Source organism: Lontra canadensis, unplaced genomic scaffold (assembly GCF_010015895.1).
Source record: "Lontra canadensis isolate GAN:19392208 unplaced genomic scaffold, GSC_riverotter_1.0 scaffold30, whole genome shotgun sequence".
Lineage (NCBI taxonomy): Eukaryota > Metazoa > Chordata > Mammalia > Carnivora > Mustelidae > Lontra > Lontra canadensis.
The window spans coordinates 8967137-8989477 of record NW_022631024.1 but is presented as its reverse complement, the minus strand read 5'-3'; the positions used below and the strand labels follow the sequence as shown (position 1 = coordinate 8989477).

The following is a 22341-nucleotide window of genomic DNA, read 5'->3' as shown; positions in this document are numbered from 1 at the left end:
CTCTATCCTAGGGAAATGATCTCAACAAAGATTTATGTATAAAAATATTCATTGCAACCTTATTTATAACAAATAAGTTTAAACAAACTAGATGTCCAACAAGAGGCTTATGAAAGTGAATTATGGCATAACCACAAGACGGACTATTTTGCAACCATCAGAAATGGCTGTTTATAGACAGTTTGCTGAGACATGAGAAAATGCTAATGGTTTTAATGCTAAACAGAAAATAAAAAGCCGAGTACGAAACCATATGCACACTACACATTCAGCCATGTTAAAAACTGTAGTTAAAAAAAAAAAAGAAGTAAAGCAGAAATATTGCAAAATGTTAAAAATACTGCAAAATGCAGTTGCTTCTGCAATGTGGGTTTATGGTGTGAATTTTCCCCCATTTTTTTAAAACAGTCTTCTGAATTCTCTACATTTTCTACAGTAAGCATATATTACTCGGATAATCAGGAACAAAGTAAATAAATTTTTAAAAATTTGATAAAACAACAATCAGCCCTCTGCTTTGCTTATTTAAAAAACAGAAACAAAAACCACATACTCAAAACTCCAGCTTAGTGTCTCCTGTCAGGTGAAAAGAACAAAATAAAGTGTGCACAAGGCTGTCTCCTGAAGATTTTCTCATTTTAATATGTGACAGTAAAGGCAGTTATTAACAGTGATGGTAAGAACTCATCTTTAAATAATAATGTCCTGGATAATAAAGATTACTTCCCTGGGTACGTTATGTGCATACACTGTGATCTCTTGTAATATTAGTCCTCACAGATGGCATGTAGGTCTGCACTAGAATGTTAACAGTGGTCATCTCTGGGTGATGGAATTGCAATTACTTCCTTCTGAATCAAAACAAATTTACACTAACATGTATGGCTTAGTATCAGAAAAAACTAACACAATTATTTTCCTTTCGAAAAATAACAACAATCAACAGAAATAAGCACTGAGGAAACAAATCTAACCCGAGGAGGAAGGTGAAACGTGAGGTGCTCATGTGAAGGCTTCTGGCCATGTCTTGGTCACACGGGTCTGACCAAGACTACTGCTCATCTGATCATTCTCCCCTTTCCAGGGAACGTGGGCTCTGGCCCCTGAGGCAAAGGCACAGTCTTGCTGAGTGAGGAGTGCCTGGCACTTTCCCAAGGTCCACGGGCTTACCGCAAAGAAGCACGGGAAATGTCAAGTATTGACAGCAGAGATGGAGTCCCTGGGGACGGACCAGGAGCTGGCCCAGCTGGGGCCAAGGACACACTGCTACACCGCCTGACTGGTGCTCAGAGAAGACCAGCCTAATCTAGGAACCTCTTCTAGCTGGTGCAAGGCAAGAGGAGGGCACAAGGACGTGCTTCTAGCACGTCCAGGGCAACCTTTTGCAGTAAGAATTACAAATCCCTTTCTACAGAACAGACTGCAAGGAGTCAAGTAATGTCCTTAAGGTCACAGGATATCAAGTGCAGAACAACCCTGATCTAACTCTGGTACCATCACAGGGATACTCAACAAGGCTTCTAGATCCTTAATTACCATCTGTGTCTGCTTTTGCAAATTTATCTGGGGAGCTTTTAGAAAGTATACACTCCTGGGGAGACCTACTGAAGGTCAGCAGAGGCAGGAGCAGAGCCCAGGCATCCATCCAAAATTTTTTCCTAGGTGACCGTTAGGGCTGGTCTACAACTGGCATTCTAACTGCTGGTCCAGGAGAAGGGGAGCAGTTAGTCAATTTATGGCCTCCTCCAGATGTCCCTCTGACAGCGCTCATGCTCCCTGCCTCCTTACTCCCCAGCCTGCCCACACTCACATTCAATCTTCTGAAAACAATGCTTTTGTGGTGAATGTTGAGGCTTTGGGCAAAGCCCTTCGTATTATGCTAAACATTATTCTATCTCCTAAATACTGGTAAATTCATCTTTCTATCTTAATTCCACCAGTACCACTCAAGTTCAGGCCGCCATTTCCTGGATGGATTTCCACAACAGCCTCTCTGGCCTCCTTGCTTCCCCTCTTGATCCTTACAATCTGTCTTCTACCCAGTCACCATAGTCAGCTTTCATAAACACAGATGGGAACTCCCCACTGTCTGGGGAAAAAAAAAGTCTTTCCAGGGACTTACTGAATCAGAATCACCCGGGGAACATTTAAAAATGCAGATCTGCAGGGCCCCAATCTGGGCGTGGGGTCCCAGAAACCTATATTTTTATAAGCTCCTTAAGTTATCGTAATGCTGTGGTAGATTCGATCATTGTTCAACAAATCTTCATGCCCTCCCCTAGACCTCCACAAACTTTGATATTTCTCTGTCTGGTGCTACTGGGCTTGGCCCGTGTGAGGTACCAAGAGGGGCTTCAAATGTACTTGAATGGCTGGGCTTATGTTCTTAGCATCTGCTGTTGAAAAGATGTCCTGCGGGGGATGCCTGGGTAGCTCAGTCGGTTAAGCCACCCGACTTCGGCTTGGGTCATGATCCTAGAGTCCTGGGATCGAGTCCCGCACTGGGCTCTTTGTTCAGCGGAGAGACTGCTTCTCCCTCTGTCTGCCGCTACCCCTGCTTGTGCTCCCTCTCTCTCTCTCTCTGACAAATAAATAAAACTTAAAAATAAATAAATAAATAAGAAGAGAAAAAGAGAAAAGATAAAACATGATACAGTGAGATGTCCTGGGAAGCTTACTGACTCCAGAAGATTGACTCCAGAAGATAAAGCAGACTTGAACCCAATCCAACATCCGGAGCCAGGAGCCAAGCCCTCTGAGCCCAGCCTAGGACAGCGACTCCCCAGCTGACCCACGGAAAGGAGACCAAGAAATAGAGCCTGGACCTGTACATCACTGAGCTGTGAGACGGTCCGTCACGCAGCGCTGGCGTGCTCACAGACAACTGGCAGAGCTGCACAGCCAGTGTGGCAGAGTCTGGACAGGCCGGAGGCCCAGCTGCTCAGGCAGGTCTCCAAGCCCCGCTCTGATCAACCCAGCTGGCTGCTGTGCTGTCCACTCCCGAGCCTCAGCCATCTTCACGCGTCAATCACCACTCGCATGAAGTGCTTTTACACAGCACACCTCTGCACGTGTTATTCAACCTGTCCCCAGGCTCTACTTCACTGCAGTCTGCTCGAGGGCCACCTCTCAGTGCAGTAAGAACACTGGTAAGTCCTCACTTGCCAGCACCCAGACAAGCCACCACACATGCACACGAGAGTGTCGGCGTCCAGCTCTGAAGTTAGTCTGCTGCTCTGGGATCCATTTCTAGTGGACCCGCATGTGACCTGGAGCAAGTTATTTAGCTGCTCCGAACCTCAGTTTCCTCAGGACCTCCTTCACAACTGCAGAGCAACAAGGATAAATGAAATGATGGAAAGTGTTCAGCACGGAGCCTGGAACCCAGGGAAGAGCCAACAGCGTCTTCTCTTCCTCCACATTCCCAGGGCTAAGCCTAGAACAGAGACTCAGCCAATCCTCATCACGTCAGGGAACAAATCAGGGGTATTCTGTTTTAGTCTTCCTCTCTTCACACATGACCAGGTTCCCTGGGTCAGACCCGCAAGTACCACATCTGCTGGCAACAGTACCTGTTTCTCTATGAGCCTAATGGTGTCCTCTGAGACCTTGTCCTTTGATTTCTTCAGCTTATTCATTGCATTGGTACGAACTTTCCGCAAGGAATCCTTGGCCTTGTTGGTGTTCTGCTTGGCCAGTTTCACCAGCATTTCCCTGTGCTCCCTGGTTACTCTGATTAAAAAACAAAACACAAAAACATTCAACAAAATCATCCCACATGTTAGCTGCTAGCTGAGAATTTAGTATCACTCTGTCTGCTAGCTCTGCTCTCCATCGTGATGATCTTTACATTCCTGAAGCATGCCCGGGGTGTGCTCGGGGCCCAGTGAAGTTCCTGGAGAGTCAGGTGAGGACAGCCAGTAAGAGGACTGCTGAAAACTTGAGCCTGCGCACTCTGGCCACTTACCGCATGCGTGACTGACTTGTCTCCTCAGAGTTCCCATCTGTAAGATGGAGATGGTGTGAAGGTGTTAAGACAGGGTGCACGTATAAACTGTTTAGTGCTGACCCTGGCCCATGTGAATGGCTCAACAAAAGGAAGCAATTCTACCCCCTTCTCTCCCACTAGAGATGCAGCGCAAATGAGCGCCACAGAAACTGCACCATACAACCTCTAAATCACCTGAAACAAGTCAAGTTGCAATCTTCAGAATCTTACTAATGATTATAGCAAATTACTTATGAATCACTTGAAAACTGACCAAGACGCAACATGAGTCCCAACATGTGAGAACCGCCACACCAGTTAACTTCTGCCAAGAAGCCGAAAGAGGGTCTGGCACGTGTGAGTGCTTACTGGATGTCAGCTCCTTCTGTTCCCTTCCTCTTCGTCTCACCACCACAAGCACAAGGAGGGCCTCTTACAAGCCCCTGCCACAAACACTTCCTAAGCTGGTCCTTATGATTACCGGACGCACTTATTATTATTTTACCTTCCCTCATCACAACACCCCAGCAAAGTGACCCTGCGAGTTTGCTCGGTCTTTGTTTTTTCATCCTCTGCACAGTGAGGACGACTCACCGACCATAGCGGGGGCGAGCACGAGGGTACTACGGTGAACACTGACCGAGGGAGCTCAGCCGGGGAGAGGGGCAAGCAAAGAGGCACTTACAATGGGCCCGTGGGACGTGGCGTGGGGAGGGAAGCCACAGGAACACTAAGGCAGCTCCAATGACTCACCAGCAACCGTCCGAGCTCAGGCAGGCAGCAAAGTGAGGGAAGAGGCTCCTGAAGAAATAATCCCAAAATGCGGGAGTCTTTGGGTCTGCTCACTAGTGTTCTGGTTCTTAGCTTCCCCCAGTAGGAAGGCATTTTTCCCCTCCCCTCTCAAGTTTGGTGTGGTGCCATGACTTGCATTGGTCAATGAAATGTGAGTGGAAATGAAGGGGGTCACCTCCGGGCAGGAGCGTTAGAAGCCAGTGTGGCCTCCAGCACATTTGTTCCTGTTAGCCGCAGTACAAGTGGAGATGGAGCTCCCATCAGCGTGGGTCCCAGAGTGACCACGATCAATAGCGTCCATCATGCAGCCGAGGCCAGAAGCAGATGGCTGTGCCAAGCCACGGAGACTTGGGGGTTGCCTGTCACTGTAGCATAACCCACCCGGTCCTAACACACACACACTAGGATCTGAAGAATGAAGGCAGGCTGCCTGTGCTGGCACACCAAGGAGGGCTTCCAGGAGGAAGAAAGGGCATGTACAAAGGCTCGAAGCTGCAAAGAGACCATGCTTCATCTGAGGAATTATTAGAGCACAGATAATAAGAGTGACAAGAAAAGAGGCTGGAAAGCCATACCATGGAGGGTCTTGCAAGGTCTTGAGCTGCATTTTACAGATGAAGAAAATGAAGCCCAAGAAGTTTGGGCCAAACCCAGGCTGACCTGTCTCAAGTGCCAACAGTCTTAGAAAAATTCCTCTGCCCCCCGGGTCCCGAAATGGACCTCCCTGGCATATGGTTCCTGACCCTCAAATCAGTGTGGTTCTTGCTCGGTAAGGACAAACCCACGTTCTGGGTATATATGTTCCAAGTGAAGCAGTGACAAGCAGGTGTTAAAAGATTTAGGGGCATCTACCTGTTATTTTCCCCCTGACAGGATGAGGAAAAAAATTAAAGAATTTTGAGAAAAGATGAGCTCTGAAGACAAAGCGGCCGCTGCCTTATGAATCAATCCTTCTGGATTCAGCTATTTGAAGGTATTCTCGAAATAGAAATGATCCTGATTACTGCCATTATTAAGCCCGTCTCTGCCAGGTGAGTACTGTAAGTGCTGCACCTCACAGCCCCTCGAAACAACTCTTCCAGCTAGACTCCCATCCCCCCATCTGCCAAGGTGGAAACCAAGGTGCACAGATGTTGAGCAACTTGCGTAAGGGCCTGAGTGACAGGACCGGGATTCAAATCCAGATCTCTGGCCTGTGTGCTTTCGCCTCCTCCGTGCTGCCCACCCCTTGTAATCTATTTCAAATAAATTATGCACTGCTGCCATCACTTTTGCTTCCAGGCAGAAAGCTTTTCAAAGTCAGTAATATGAATCTTGGGACTGAAAAGGGCAAAACCACCATGTCAGGAGTTTAGGGATTTGGATCAGATCTTGTTACTTTTATGGTTTTTAATTCATTGAACAAAAATCATGCTGACATGTTTAGGTCTCTTTTTAGTTCTGCCAAAGCATATGTCAGTATAAGGAAGGAATAGGAAAATTAAAACTTGATCCACTGATTCAAAAAACTTAATCCCGCTGAAATACTAGGAGGAGCAGAAAATAAATGAATCTAAGTCTGTAAGAAACCTCTTAAACTTCTCTAAAGAGAGGTATTTCAATCTTATATTTCATAATTTGAAATAGGTATCCCACTGTTTGGACAACCTTTAATAAAATAAAAAATTTTATCTAAGGAACTTCCTTTTCACTAAGTTGTTCCATTTACATTTTACATGAAGAAAAAAACATATCTTTTAAAAAATATATACACTGGGACTCAAAGACATCTTAGGAGTAAAAGACTATATAAAGAGAAAACAAAATCACAATATATGTAATTTGGCTTTAACACAATGTATTATTTTGTATTTATTAATATTAATGTGACATTAGTCTATTATTAACACCAGTTTCCACACATCACAGCATCCAATTATTGTCACTGACAAAAGCATTTCGGCTTCAGGATGCAAGTACAGGGCGATAATCTAAGGAAATGGAGAGCTGAATGCAGGGGTGGGGGCGGGCACAGGGAGAGCTGAGGGGAAGGGAATATGTGTGCTGGTTCGGGGTGTTGGGCTGAAAGGTATCTCAAAAACAAGTTCAGAAGCAGCTGGGCTGATGGGAAGGCACTGGTTTGAAGCCAGCCAGACCTGTTGCATTCCCATGTCTATCACCCAGAAGCTGAGTATCCTTGGGAAAGCTCCTTAATCTCTCTGAGCCTCAGATGCCTCATCTCTGAAACGAAGACAATAAAGACATCTCACAGGGTGATGGGGAGAAGCAGACACAACACATACATAAAGCACCCATAAAGATAGCAGCACAGAGTAGCCCTGAATAAATGATAACGATTATGAATGTTTTAATCAAATACACCTAATTACTTCCTCATGAAACAATGAGGGCACATCTGTTTTAGAAAAGAAACATACTGCATTATGGAAATATCTTAATTCCTTTCCAAACCCGTGATTAATACATCTGAGCATCTCCATCTCGCATGCATGGGGTTCTCTGAGTACGCGCTAGTTTGCTCTCGGGCTTCTGCTCTCGGCCCGCTGGTTCTGAGCATGGGCTCTGCACTTGGCGTGCATTCATTCATCAAGCACTGGCTGAGGCCCGAGGTCCATGCCAGATCCCGGGCCAGGCGGAGGAGCTCGGAGAGAAGGCAGGCCTGGTCCGACTTCCCTGGAGGCTCAGCCCAGGGGTGGAGACAAACCCGTGAGCCACTACTGAGAAAGAGCGTTGGTGCTGCTAGGGCAGAGGGATGGGCCTTCTGCAGGAGGAGGAAGCAGAGGAGTACAACTCATTCTGTCCCTAGATTTGGAAAATGCCTTAGAAGCATTTTGGTCTGCTGCAGAAGAGAGGACAAGGCCTTCCAGGCAGAAACACGGTGGGAGATCTAATGGCAGGAGGGCAGGAGGCTGCGAAGGTGAAATTTATTCTGCAGGCCTGGAGTTTTCAAATTCTTCTTTTGCCACAGATCTCTGGGTTTAAACAAAACCAAGGCAGAGGCTCCATTTAGAAATGTATTAGAACAAACGGAAAGAGAGCTCTTCCAGTTAATGAGGGGAAGGGCCCTCAGGGAGGGGTGGTGCTCTATCCAAGGCTTACAAAGTTTAGCCCCCCAACTCCCCTCTACTTCTGGGCCTACCACTAGGGGCTAAGGGACCTCAAGCAAGTTATTTAAAGTCTCTGGACTTTGGTCTCCTCATCTGGAAATAGAAATTAAAATAAAACAAACACACACAAAAAAACCCTAGCATCTACCTTTCAGAGTTCTTGTGAGGATTCCGTGAAAGAACACATAGAACATCCACACTACAAAAGCCTGGTAGAGAACAGACACTCAGAGGACATCCGCTGCCTGTGCTGCTGCTGTTGACGTGTTGGTGCTCACTGAGGCATCTTCAAATAACGAAGAGTTTATGCTTGGAGGTTATTTATCAATAGAGAAATGACGGCTGGGGGAGATCATTTCCACCCGTGGGAATGGTCTGTATAAAATAAAGGCATCCTTTCAGGTCAGAAGATGGGTACTGCTCTCTGAGGGACTGAAAAAGGCAGTGAGGATGAGGACAGAAAGAGGAGAAAGACTGTCCCAAATGAGGAGGCTGGTGAGCCTGGCATGCACAGGAGTTCGCACACAAGCCCTTGGACGACACACCGAGGCTTCGTCGGTCCACCGACGAGTGAAGAGACCCCGGGGTGGTACACACACACACAGGGCAGCTGCACTCAGCCTGGAAAGGGAAGGAAATCTGACACAAGTGATAGCGTCAACGAATCCTGAAAACATTATGCTAAGTGAGATAACCCAGACTCAAAAGGACAGATACGGCACGATTCTACTTTCTGTGAGGCACCTACAATAGTCAAATTCACAGAGATGGAAAGTAGAATAGCAATTTCCAGGGGCTCACTGGGAGGTTAAGGGAATGGGGAGTTACTGTTCAATGGGTACAGACTTTTAGTTTTGTAAAATGAAAAGGGGTTCTGGAGATGGTTGTACAACAATGTAAATGTACTTAATACCACGAACTATACATTTTTAAATAATGGTAAATTGTTTATGTGTATCTTACCATGATAAAAAAGTTGAAGAGTCCTACCAGATTGTTCCTAAGAGTAATTCGCGGTCCCGTGAGTCTGGGGGAGGCCCGGGAAATATGACCAGATATGTATTTTGTGCAGATGGCAACGTACAAGTGACATCTAAGATCCTGGCAAAAGTCTACCCAAGGGCTCCTCGGCAGGCAGATGGGAAGCTGCGGAGCCGCCCTGTAGCAGCTTCTTGGCTGGATGATGAAGACAGCAGCCTTTTCCGCTAGGGTCAGAGAGCCTCCCAGCATAAGGCAGGGGTTTGGGCTGAGCTGGCAGGGTCACACTTTGTTTGTACATATCCACCAGGCAGGTCTTCCGGTAACATCCTGGATGGGGGCCTTCCTGCAAAATTCCTTGAGCGTGTTCTCATGAACAATAAGCAGAGGACATGCCCTGATGGTAACTCACACAGCAGAGAATCCCCCGGACTACACTGATACTTCCTATTATTTCACTGAGAATGGGACACATGTACAAAGCTACTCACCAGGTGTATATCGGAGGAAGCCCTGCTCAGCGTGGGCAGTTACAGTAAAACCCAGTTACGATATGTCAGACACTCAACTTCAAAAGGATCACTGGTTACTTAGAGGGGACTTTAAAAGGTGGAAAAAACACACTTCAAAGCCAAGAAGACTTCAGTTGGAATCCCCCTTTGCTCCTTCCCAGCTTCAGAACCGTAAGCATGCTGTTCAACTTCTCTAAACTGGTTCTTCATGTAGAAAGTGGCAGGAAGAATGATCCTAAGAGGGCAGAAGCCAGTATTAAGCAAAAGGGTGGTAGCAGGGCCTTGGCACACCGCCTCATGTGCGCTATAGAAGCTCACTACTGGTGAGCTGCGTTCTTGCTCTTACCACACTCTCCGGGGCTTGCGGATACTAACAGGAAGTGAATGGCGAGGGAGAAAACCGTCAAAAAGATTTAGTGCCTTGAGCTTGGGCTGCTGAGTGGATGGTGAGCAGAGAGGGAAAGAGTGGGAACAGAGGCGAGAGGGCACTGGGGGTAGTGGGAGGCACGCGTTCTCCTCCAGCAGCTGAAGGGGAACTGGGGGAGAAGAAAGCTGCACTTCCAGGGAATGTCCCATCAAATACATCTCTGACAGCTCCACGAAGACAGACCTCGCCACCTCCGCACCGGCTTCTGGGAGCCCTCCCCCCAGCAGAAGCATCGGCCTGCAATCAGCAGCCAACACATGCCCGGCTTCATTGTTCGCTGGTGGGCGCTGCCCACTGCTGGGGGGCCCCTGGCCCCGAAGGAAATGTTTTTGTTTGTGTAGCTCGGCCAGACTTCCTATGCTTCTAGGTATACGATTTCCCCCTCCCCTCTTTCCTCACCCCTACCCCCCAGCTAACCAGCCTGCTGTCCATACACTAATGTCTCATAAAGACCTCAGGTGTCCTTTTTGCCCGAAGGAAATCATATCTGCACTTCGGAGGGACGTCTACCACCTGCGGTCACTTTAGTTCTCTCTGGGGACACAACCTGCCACCCGCTTGCAGATGATGGTTCTGTGACTCTTAAAGGCCTGGCTAAGCCAGACAGACCATGCTGAACCACAGCCCAGCAGCATGCAGAGATAAGGAAGGCTGAGGTCAGGGCTTACATCTCCACATTCTTAGCAGAGTGACCTTGATTAACTCAGCTGATTTCTTCCCTGTCACTCCAGTGGGACAGAAACCCAAGTCCAAAGACGAGTGCAGGTAACTCTTCCTTCAGCTCTCACATACAGGAGAAAGAACATAGGTTTGGTGGTGAAGGCAGACTTGGCTTCCAATCCCGGCTCTGCCCCCTACCAGCTGGGTGATGGGCACAAGTAAGCTGTCCTCTCTGAATTGAGAAGACATCTGGCGAAGCACTTAGGAGAAGAGTCCCTGAAGCCAGTCCACTGGGATTTGAGGCTCAGATCTCTCATGTCTTAGCTGTGTGGCCCTGGACAGGTAATTTTACCTCTTTGCCTCAGTTTTTCCATCTGCCAAATGTGTATAATACCATTAACTTAATGGGACTGTTGTGAGGATTCAACATTAATACATATGTGGCACACAGTAATGCCCTCAATAAACATTATCTGTTATTATTTCCTCAACTGTCAAATGGAGGGGGAGTAATAAAAAGGTTCCATTTCTTCCACAGTGAGTGTTGGGAGCAAATGAGCAGACGGTTAAAAAAAAACTCGGCCTGTGTACATATTAACTATGTAAAAGCTGTCAATGCTATCAGTAATAAAAGTACTGACGATGTCTCCTACGGATGGAGAGCACAGCAGAGGGTGATCCAAGCCCTGGCTCTGAGAAAGACTGCCTGCTTTTCCACTTACTAACGTGTGACACGGGGCACAAAGACTCCCATTTCCCCTAGGACTCCATTTCTTCAGCTGTAAAAGAGGGCTGTTAGGAATATACGGGAGAGCACCAACAGCTCGTGGAATAGCAGTGAGCACACAGGAAGTGCTCATCTTCATTCATTCCATAAACACTGACGGCATTTTGGCATTCTCACTACACGCAAGGCCGAGTTCCAGGCCCGGGAACACAACCATGAATGAAACTGACAGAGCAACTCCTATACATGCTCTAGGGAGAGAGGGAAACAAGTAAATAAAACGAACTGTGAGTGACGTAAAGAAAATAAAACACCACCGTGAGATATGGGAGAATCTTATTATTGTCGCTTAACTACAGGCCCATTTGCGTTTGCCTGGACATCTGACTCGGATGGCAGGGGCTCCCCTTCAGTAATAATGATACCTAATTTTTGCAGAGCTCTTTCTCCATGCCAGCCCTGAGCTGACACAGTCTCCGGGCATTAACTCCGTGAATCCTCACAACACTCCGGACATAGTGACACTATTATCTGGCTTTCACAGATAAAAAAAGGGAGGCTCAGACAGATCAAGAATCTGCTCAAGGCCACACAAGTTCCTGGGAGACCTGGATCTGAGCCCCGTGCAGCCGACTCTTGCATTCCAGACCTCCCTTGTTGGTGCTGACAAACGGAAGCAGCTTTTCTTACTAGTGGAGGTGATAAGAACAGCACTGCTCTTACATTAAGGCCTGCTTAGATACATAGTTCATTACTACTCCTCCAGCTCCCCTACAAGTTCAAATGTAATGGGGAGAAAGGAGAAAGGGAATCTAGAGAGGACTGCCACAGAAAAGTGATCTGATCTGTAGCCATCAGCTGCCACATTCTGTAGACAGGCGCAGGACACAAAGTGGAGAGGACAGCAGTGGGGCAGAGAGGACAGAGGAGGAGCGGAGGGGAGAGGAGCCTGTCCTCTGGGGTGCAGCTTTTGTACAGGTGTTGGTGGCACTTTGAACTCTGTCCATTTTCCACTCTTGATTCCTGATAGCACTTTCTTATGTGTTTCAACCAGAACCTATGTGCTGGGAGGGAGCCCCTGTTTCACAAACATGGATCCTAAAGTAGTAGGAGGCACGCCTGAAAAGCTGCAGGCTGGGTGGGAAGCCACACGGTAGAGGAGGAGGCAGGCACCCTAACAGTGCATGGAGGCCCTCGAGGGCCTGGAAGGCGGGAAGAAACAAGGGACTGGAACCCAGCCAGCAGAATGAGCTGCCCCGAGCAAGCAGCGGGTGGCAAGCAGGCGGTGAGAAGGAAAGGCCTGGAAAAGTAGCTGCAGTGGCTCAAATGCAGTATGCGGCTGCCCCAGCTCGAATGAGGTCCTTCAGCCTTCTTCTCTGACTTTTTCCCCCTTTCAGGTCTGCTGAGGGTCTGCTCGTGTGTAGGCTGTGTTAGAAACGGGTGTTTCCTGAAATGCACACATCAGACACACTACTCGGGTACAAGGTCCACAAGGCCCTACAGCAGCTAGTTGAGGAGGCCATAGAGCTGGAAGACAGGCTCCAGGTGGGCAGCCCCATGAGCAATATGAGTGTGACAAGAACCTGGGTTCTAGAAGCAGACAGATTTGATCTGAATAATGACTCCTCTGTTTACTAATCTGTGACCTTGAACAAATTAAACTTTCTGATGCCCCAGTTTCCTTATCTGTATTACACCCATCTCAAAACGGTATTCTCTGCACTGGCAAAAACAATGAGATCAACATGAAGAGATGTACACAAGGCATGGAAAAAAAGAAAAAAGGCAGCTATTCAATCCCATTTATGTAAACTTAAAATATATATATATTTATATACATATATATATATATACTTACAGGTTTGTACACGCATCTTTTACAATTTGGAAGCATATACACCAAACCCCCAAACTTATCAAATTACTTCATGGAAAAATATTTCGGGAACAGTAAAAACTTTTTATTTTTCTGTAGGATTCGAGTTTTTGCAATAAATGTGTACCATTTTTACAATTAAGAGGTGAAGAATTATGTATCTAGAAGTTTAGTTCCAGCATATATAAAGACCTCTTACAACTCAATGAAAGGACAAACAAACTCAATTAAAAAATGGGTAGGGGCACCTGGGTGGCTCAGTAGGTTAAAGCCTCTGCCTTCGGCTCAGGTCATGATCTCAGGGTCCTGGGATCGAGCCCCGAATCGGGCTCTCTGCTCAGCAGGGAGCTGCTTCCCTTCCTCTTTCTCTGCCTGCCTCTCTGCCTACTTGTGATCTCTGTCTGTCAAATGAATAAATAAAATCTTAAAAAAAAAATAGGTAAAGAACTTCAATAGCCATTGTTCTGAAGATATACAAATGCCAAACAAGCCCATGAAAAGACGCTCAGGATCAGCAGTCATGAGGGAAATACAAAGCAAAACCATGACGAGATACCACATCACACTGACTGGGGTGATGGCAGCAACAATGACCTAGAATGACAAGTGTCGGCAAGGGGAGGCAGAAATTAGAGCCCTCATACATTACTGGTGGGCACAGAAGATATGCAGCCTCCATGGAAAAGCTTGGCAGATCCTCAAAAAGTTAAAAAAAAAAAAAAAAAAAGAGCTGTCATATGACCCAGCAACTCCGTTCTTATGGATATACCCAAGAGAATGGAAAGTATGTTTACACAAAAGTGTGTGCAATAACCTTCACATGGCAGCATGATTCCTAACAGCCAAAAAGCGGAAACAACTCAAATGTTCATCAACTTATGAATGGATAAATAAAATGTGGTCTATGCCCCTACAATGGAATATTAGTTGGCAATAAAAAGAACAAAGCACTTACAGATGCTAGAACATGGATGAACGTGAAAGCATTATGCTAAGGGAAAAAAGCCAATCACCAAAGACCAAGTAATGTGTGATTCCATCTCTATGAAACGCTCTCATCAGGGAAACCCACAGAGACAGAAAGCAGATTAGTGGTTGCTTGCAGTAATCCCAAGTGGGGCGGGGTGTTTAGAGGATAAAGCTGTGAGCGACTGCTGGCGGGTACAGAGTTTCTTTTTGGGGTGATGAAAAATGTCCTAAAATTGATTGTGGTGATGGTGGCACAACTCTGAATTTACCAAAAACCACTGAATTGGACAGTTGAAGTGGGTGAATTATATCTCAATAAAGCTGTTTAAGAAGGTCCTATGCCTCTCTGGTTCTTGTCATTTAACGGTGCTCATCTCCTGGACAGAAAGCATTAAGGACAGGAGGCACGCCTGTTTCCACACCTGGGGACCCACAGTACTGATACTGCTCCCGGCAACAGTTCACCATCCCCACACAGGGAAGGTCATAGGAACGCTCTGCGACAACAGCTACTTTGACAGCAACCACTTAAAATCTACCATTCACTCTCTCTGACTTTCCTTCCTCTCTTCATGGGTGTCAGGCCTGTGTCACTGTCCAAAGGCTCCCTCCACTCCTGCTCCGCCTCCCCTTTATCCATCTCAGGAGTTTCTCCCAATTAACCTGCCCCAAAGTAAATGTGGTTATTATCCCATTCTACAGATGGAGGACACTGAGACGCAAAGAACTGAAATAACTAGTGTAAGGTCACATAACTCTCTTTATTGGTTTCCCCGTCACGGTTTTTCTGATGGTAACCTTGGCTCCCCTCCACTTTCCATGCTGCTTCTCCCTAGCTGCACTGCGGCTCCCCGCCCCTGGTTAACTCAACCTGGGGACCATCCTTCTCGCCTTATGAGCTTGCTCTCCCCTGGAAAAACCTGGTCATTATTCATGAGAAACCATGTGTCAGGATATGGTGGGGCAAAAGCACTTGGGAAAGGGAATTCGGGCTAGGCAAACTGTAACACGAACGGGGCTTTTTACTGAAATCTGGTGAAACACCCGGGTCTGAGCCCAAGTAGAATTCTCTCCCATGCTGTCACCTTAGAACAAAGTCTGGGGGGAAGGAGCCTCGCCTGGGCACAAGGTCTATCATCCTGGACGATCCCCGGAGGAAAAGTGGGAGCTGATGAGGGCAACTATCTGACTACTGGGAGGCCTTGCCAAGCAGCTCAGTGGGCTGAGGGTGTTGAGAAGAGCCGAGATCCCTCTGCTCACCAGAAACACAAAGCGAATCTCACACCACAGCCAGGGGTGGTCCTCAGATTTTCTTATTTGGGATATACCTTTTAGGAGGTCTTATTCACCATAATTCATTCAAAGAAACTACTGAATCCTCATTAACAATCAAACTATAGTACTCCTGAGCAACTGAAATTCCAAGATAATTACAACGTCATGACTCAACTCCTCCCACCCCTAAAAATGGGGGAGAAGATAGACAAAAAAATGAACATGAGGTTGGGGAGGGAGTTAGGAAGAGAGAGAGAGTTAAGGACTAAAAGAGCAATCACTAAACAGAAGTAAATATCATTGGTTTTACCTCCAAATAATCAGAAAAAGAATGTTTCCAAGAACTCTTTTAGCAGGAGAATTGGATAATGTCAAATAGTATCAGATAGAGGAATTAAGATCAATTAGGTACCTATGACATGCCAAGCCCCACACTAAGAGCACCATGTTATGATATCCCATTCTCCTCACAATCATAGAAATGATTCACATTTTACAGATAAGGAAGCTAAGGCTTCTAATAATTAAGCAGTGGGCCCATTCCCCAGACTGCTAGGCTCTGGCCGTACATGACAGAGGGGCTCCTTTAATGGACAATCTGCTCAGAACGCCCCTTCAGCCAGGATGACTTTCTCAGGGGTGCACTGCAGGGGGGTCTCCTCCCACGCAATACCCCTCTTCCTTTCTTCACTGGTGGCAGACCTGCACTCTGTCTCTTTCATGGGCATTTCCTCCCATAAACCTCTTACCCATGTGATTCTGTCCCGGCATCTGAGTCTCATAGGACCCAAGCTGACATACCCAGAGTGACAGAAGAGGGATTTGAACCCCAAAGCCCCTGTGCTTTCCTTTATACCTAGAGATTAAGTGGTGGATAAATCAGGTCGCTAAAACCAGTGATCATTCTCAGACCTTCTCTCCCTGGACTCGCAAGCCATGTTGAGCATAGCCAATGATTTTCTCCACTTTAAAATGCTTTGCTTGGTTTCCCGGACCCCTGCCCTCCTAATTCTCTAGCCACTTAGTCTCAGTCTCCTTTGCTGGCTCCTCCTCACTTCCCTGACCCAAAAACCTTGAAGTGGAGCATCAGGGCCACAGCCACCAAACCCCTTCTTTTCATGATCTATATTACACTATAAAATAATCTCACCTAATTTCACAGCCTCCCCTATAGGTTCACCTCTCCCAGATTTCTCTGGCCCATGCCGGTCCTCTGAACTCTAAACTCATAGATCAAACAGCCCACTTGAACCTTCCACTTAGGGATCTTACAGTATCTCAAAATAAACATGTACAAAACCTGTTCTTCGCTTACACCCAACTTGCCCTTCCAAGTCTGCCCTGTCAGTGAGTAGCACTTCCATCCTTCCAGGTGCTCAGACCAAAAACCTTGGTGGCATCTCTGAGTCCTCTCTTTCTAAATTCACAACCAACCCGCCAGCAAATCCTGGCAGCTTTTTCTGTAAAACGCATCCAGAATTCAACGAGCTCTCACCAGCTCCACCACGCCTCAGCTATCCAGGCCATCATCATGCCTGGGTGAAGCTCCTCACTGGACCCTGTTTTCACCCTTTCCGTCCTACAGGAGAATTCTCAAAATAGCAACCGGTATGAGCTTTTCAAAACCTAACTCATATCACGTCACTCCCTAGCTCAAAACCCTCCAGTGACTTCCCATTTCATTCCAAGCAAAAACTAAAATCCTTATAAGGGTCTATAAAACTATGGTGGTGGATTTTATGTGTCAATTTAATTAGGCCACAGGGTGCCCAGATATTTGGTCAAACATTATTCTAGAAGTTTCTATAAGGGTGTTTTGGGATGAATTTAACATTTAAATCAATATACTGAATAGAGCAGTTGGGATCTGAGCAGCCTGGAGGGGTCACTTGGGTGCACTGCCGATGGCTGTCTGGCCCTGAAATGTTCACTTTGCTAAGAAACGCTAAGGCTCCCCGTTCCCTTGTTTCCCAATTACAGTCCCCCTAGGCCTACTGCTTTCTACTCCCAGCAGAACCAGAAGCAAACCTTGAAGAGCCTTATGACACTGTTAGTAAAAGAGAAAAACTGTCAACAACCAACACATTCAACTGTGAACTAGCTAATGCTGTGTGTAAAATGCAACCGCTATGCATCCTTTAAAAAGAATGTGGAGGAATTCTCATCAGAGAGTAATGACACATTGTTAAGTTAAAAAACAAATGCAGAACAGTATATGTAATTTAATCCCTTATCATTACAGGAAAAATGGAGGAGAGAGAGACACGTGTTTGAATCTGCACAGAAAAAAATCTAGAAAATCAAGGTGCTGAGAGTGGTTCCCCATGGAGAGCAGGATGGAGGTATTTTAATTTTTTCTTTAATTCTACTTAAAATAAAATCAGTGCGGACATTGATGAAAAATAACGACAGAGGGGGACAATCAAGGAGGAATGCAACCTCAGCAGGGAATGAGTCAATCACACGTACTATTATTTCTTCAGTGAATTCATGATTCCTTACAGGTTTCTTGAAAGGCAGACATGAGGTCAGCGCTCTCCAACAAGCAGCCTCATTCTACTCTGTGTGGTTTTCTCACTGAAAGTTGGTAAAATGATGAGCCATGGAGTGTGTGTGTGTGTGTGTGTGTGTGCTTGTTTGGGGGCATAATAAAGATGTGAATGAGGTCGGGGAGGAAATATGGCCTGATGGAAAGTATCTCCTACTCAAAATTTTTCAGGGTCCCCACTCACTTCACTCAGTGAAGGCAAAGAGTAATATTCCAGAGAGACCTGCCATCAGGAGACCAGAATGGGGAAAAAGGCAGTAAAAAAAGACCTGAGTTCTAAACCTACTTCTGCAACTTAGTAGCTTTATGACAACAGGTGTTTCACTTCTGTGAATGGGCACAAGTCAAACGGGCATAAGAACAGTCTCCTGACCTCATGGGAGTGTTGTCAGAATTCAGGGAGAAACTATAAGGCATTCAGCACAGCACCCTCATGCACTACCCCTGCACAGCAGATGGTCAATAAACAGTACCCCAAATGTGATTACATAAATAGGAAAGAAAAAGTAGAAGGAAAGATTTCACTGAATCTGAAACATTAACAGGAATGATCAGAGAATCCATCCAGCAGGCTGACTTCTCTAAATGAAAGAACACTGGCCAGAGGAGGAGAAAACAAATCTGTACACACTGCCCGTGGATACAGATAGAAGCGAGTCTCTGGCTCAGTGGTACTGTACCAAGGACAGCCGCCAGGAGAACCTATGCACAGCCAACGGGGCTGTATTCCCAGAGGCTGTGAAGGAGGGCTCCAAGTCTGACCTGTTGTTGATTTAGGATTTGACTTCCCCCTATTTCCCAAAAGGATCAGAGGCAAATTCTAGTAAAAGTCACATTCTCAGCAGATTCATTTAAATAAGAATGTAAGAATCAGAGGACTATAATGAGGATGAGGTCCTAGCCATCATCTGCTGCAACTGCAAATAAAACTTAGCTCTGGGCAGCCAGAGAGAAGCCAGAAAACTTGCAGACTGATCATTAGGCAAAGGAAGAATCAAGATCAATCAGAAAAGGCAAATTCTCCTAGAACTAAACTTGAAATTTTATAATCAGAATCCGATCCTAAGAACACATGCTTCTGGTTCCCTCACACCTCCCAACCTCCTAACAGAAGCTTTAACATATTATTTCCTTCTTCACAGCTTTGTCAATTACCAGCTCTCTGACCCAAAACCAATGCCCCGCTTCTCTGGATCTCAGCTTCCTCATCCTTAAAATGAAGAGTGCTCTTCCCTGTTTATGAAAGAGAATGGAGGAACCTTTGCTAGCATTCACTGGGTGCCAGCTAAGCATCAAAATCTCTGTGTACACTCTCACTGAAATCTCCCAATAACCACAGAAGGCAAGTCCTGTGAATATTCTACCGATGACCTCCCTGAGACTCAGAGAGGTGGGGACAGCTGCCATTGGCATGCAACTAAAAAGTACGACAGGATGAACCCAACTGCAGGCTTCTGCGGTACCAAGGTAGAAATTTAACCAAGATACTTTCCCACTTTCCCCGTCTATGTCAAACACCCACCAGGTCCTGGGATGTAGTCTGTACTCAACACATTAGTTCCCTTCCTCACATCCCCGACTTCCTTTCTCCTAAACTACAATGACATATATCTAGAAAATTAAGTTTACTAAAATGATATCGGTATCTTATATTTACATAGTTTCTTTCCTCTAAGGAGATTATACGACTTAATCTATTTTCTCTACTAATCCCACCAAATCTCCACCTATCATTATGCATTATTTCACTTATTTTGCAAGTAAGAAACTAGAAAGCAACAGGCTGCTAGGGTGACGTGCCCACGGTCATGTGGAAGTCACTGCCAAAACCAAATAAAAACCTTGGTCCTCTTTATGTCTAAATCAGCCTTTATCCTCTCATATGACACAGCCTCTGTAATGAAGAACAGATCAGTCATTTTTTATCTGGAAAACGACCAAACGTATAATTCAGTAAGGGGCCTCATGACCTTACCACCTTGTCAAAGGGAAGTAAGTATATAAAAAATGAGGTTTGCGGGAGCAGACGGTTTCAGTCCGTCAACTTTCTCTTATATTACTCCCATTAACCAACATAAAATAATGTAAAATACAATGTAACAGATCCCCAAGTCTTTGGAAATTTAAGTAAAACTCACTGATCCTTCAAACTTGCATACGATGCACAAAGGCAATCGTTAGGTCCTGCACTCTGCAGAGGAGCACTTGATGTCAACTGGATCCCCGAAGGGAGAACACGATACACAACTGGGCCACTCTCAGAAGAATCCAAGTCAGCAATGAGCATCTAGCAGCATAAATTCATAGCATCCACAGAATTTTAAAGTTCCGGAGGGACGTGGCAGGCCCCTGAGAGCAGTCTCTTCATCTGGTATATAAGGAAACTGAGGCTCAAGGAGGTTAAGTGGTTTTCCTGCAATTTCACAGACAAAAGAACAAGAACTAAAAAAACAAATCTGCTGACTACTACTCACTCCACTTACAAGTCTTACATCTGATGTCCATGAACACACTTAGCGCTTTCCAGAATTACCCATCTAGAAAGACACCGCAAGATCAAGAGCATGTACTCGAGCAACAGAAAGACTAAGGATTCAAATGGTGACTGCCACTTAGAGGCCACGTGATCTTGGGCAGGTCCCTGAATTTCTCTGAATGTCAGTGTTTTCACCTATAAACGGTGGGTAATAGTAAATGCCACAGACAAGCTGCAGATGGCATAAAGAAGGCCACAGCCTGTGAGCTCCGTGAAGACAAACATCAGGTTCATATATCCCCAGCCCCTGGCACAGAGCCTGACACATGATGCATTTGTAAAAATTTACTGAGCAAATTAATGAACTAATCAAGCCAACAGGTACTGGACTTGAACCCAGGGTCTACTTGGTTCTTGAACACTAGGTTCCATTGAGTGATTTCAAAGCAGAGTGTTAAATCTGACTTACAGAATACTCAAAACACAATGGAATAAGAGCCATTTTCCGGCCATATGGCAGGAAAAGTTCAGTGGATTTTCAGTGTTGGGACTGATTATTGTTGCAATCATGAGGCTTTAGAATCAACCAGACCTGGGCTTAGGTCTCAGCTTTAGTGTAAGCTGAGTGACTTCAGAGGATGCTACTTTACCTCTCCGAGCCTAAATTTCCATACCCGCAATAAATGGGGATTGTGCGAGAAGTAAGGTAACACATGTAAAGAAATACAGAATGATGTGCAGCATTAAAAAACTCTTTTACTCTATTTCCCTTCTAGTTAGTTAGAGGCTTCATTCATTCATTTCACTTAGGTCTCGGCTCGAATATCACTTCCTTTCAGGGCACCTGGGTGGCTCAGTCAGCGAAGCGTCAGACTCTTGATCTCAGCTCAGGTCAAGAGATCAAGCCCCACTTCAGGCTTTGGGCTCCACACTCAGCATGGAGCCTGCCTGAGATTCTGTCTGTCTCCTTCTCCCTTCCCTCCACACCCCTCCTCCCCCACTCACAGAAGCTCTCTCTCTCTCTCACTCCCTAAAATAAATAAGTCTTTAAAAAAAAAAAGTCACTTCCTTTCTCAACTTTCCTATCTACATAACCCCCCCATTCCCTATCCCCTTACATCTCTTATTCTTTTTCATAGTCCCTATCATCATAGGACATTACATCATGTATTATTTATCTTTCTGTTTACTGTGTCTATTCAACCAGAAGGTAAGCCCAGGAGGACAGCAGCTTTTTGTTTATTTTGTTTACTGCTATATCTCAGCCACCAGGGAAATGCTGGCATGTAGATAGTGCTTAATAAATATGCGCTGAATGACTAAATGAATTAATTCAATGCTGACCTGGATCTGCTGTCTGGAGGCACTGTGCAGGAAGAGGGGCTTAAAGATAATTGACGACGAGACGACAGGAGGAGAAACTACTTGGGTCGGCTGTGGAATCTTCCCAGGTTTGGAATCTGTGGAGATCCTTACCTCACCTGGGCCATCCCCGTTGACTCCTAACTGTTCTTGTGCCTACTCTGACCCCCCACATTCCACTTATTAGTCCACAGCCAGGGAGACCCCCAAAAAGTCAACATCGGATTGGATCAGATCGCTCTGCTTAAACTCCTCCAGTGGCTTCCTATTTCAATTAGAGTAAAGCCCACACTCCTTACCACAGTCTGAAAAGCCTTTCCTACCACTCTCTCTCCCGCCCTCCCTGAGTTTCAGACACACTGGCTTTCTCATTCTCAAATATGCCAAGGTCTTGTTACTTCTTTTCTAACTTAAAAATAAACATACGTTTTTATTCACTCAAAACTCTAAGTTCTATTTATATAATTAACAATATTCTGTTCTAATGCTTATATTTTTCAGCAGCAAGGACTAATGTAAAAAATAACACCACAAGGAGTGTGAGTTGGAGATCACAAGCGTTGAGGTCTATTCTGATTTGGGGCCTTTGTACTAGCCATTCACTCTGCCTGAAAAGTTCTTCCCCTAGGCCGGCTCTTGCTCAC

The 22341-nt window shown here is 45.8% G+C and overlaps 1 protein-coding gene across 2 annotated transcripts in view; it reads right to left on the bottom strand.

The window, feature by feature from the left end:
- Window positions 1-22341, bottom strand: part of MRRF (mitochondrial ribosome recycling factor) — a 53447-nt gene that overhangs the window by 7980 nt on the left and 23126 nt on the right. The window contains exon 6 of one of the 2 annotated variants that reach the window (XM_032865783.1): window positions 3573-3732. In XM_032865783.1, the coding sequence (XP_032721674.1) occupies window positions 3573-3732 (160 nt within the window). The remainder of the gene's footprint in view (window positions 1-3572; window positions 3733-22341) is intronic. The other variant, XM_032865784.1, reaches the window with a different exon arrangement.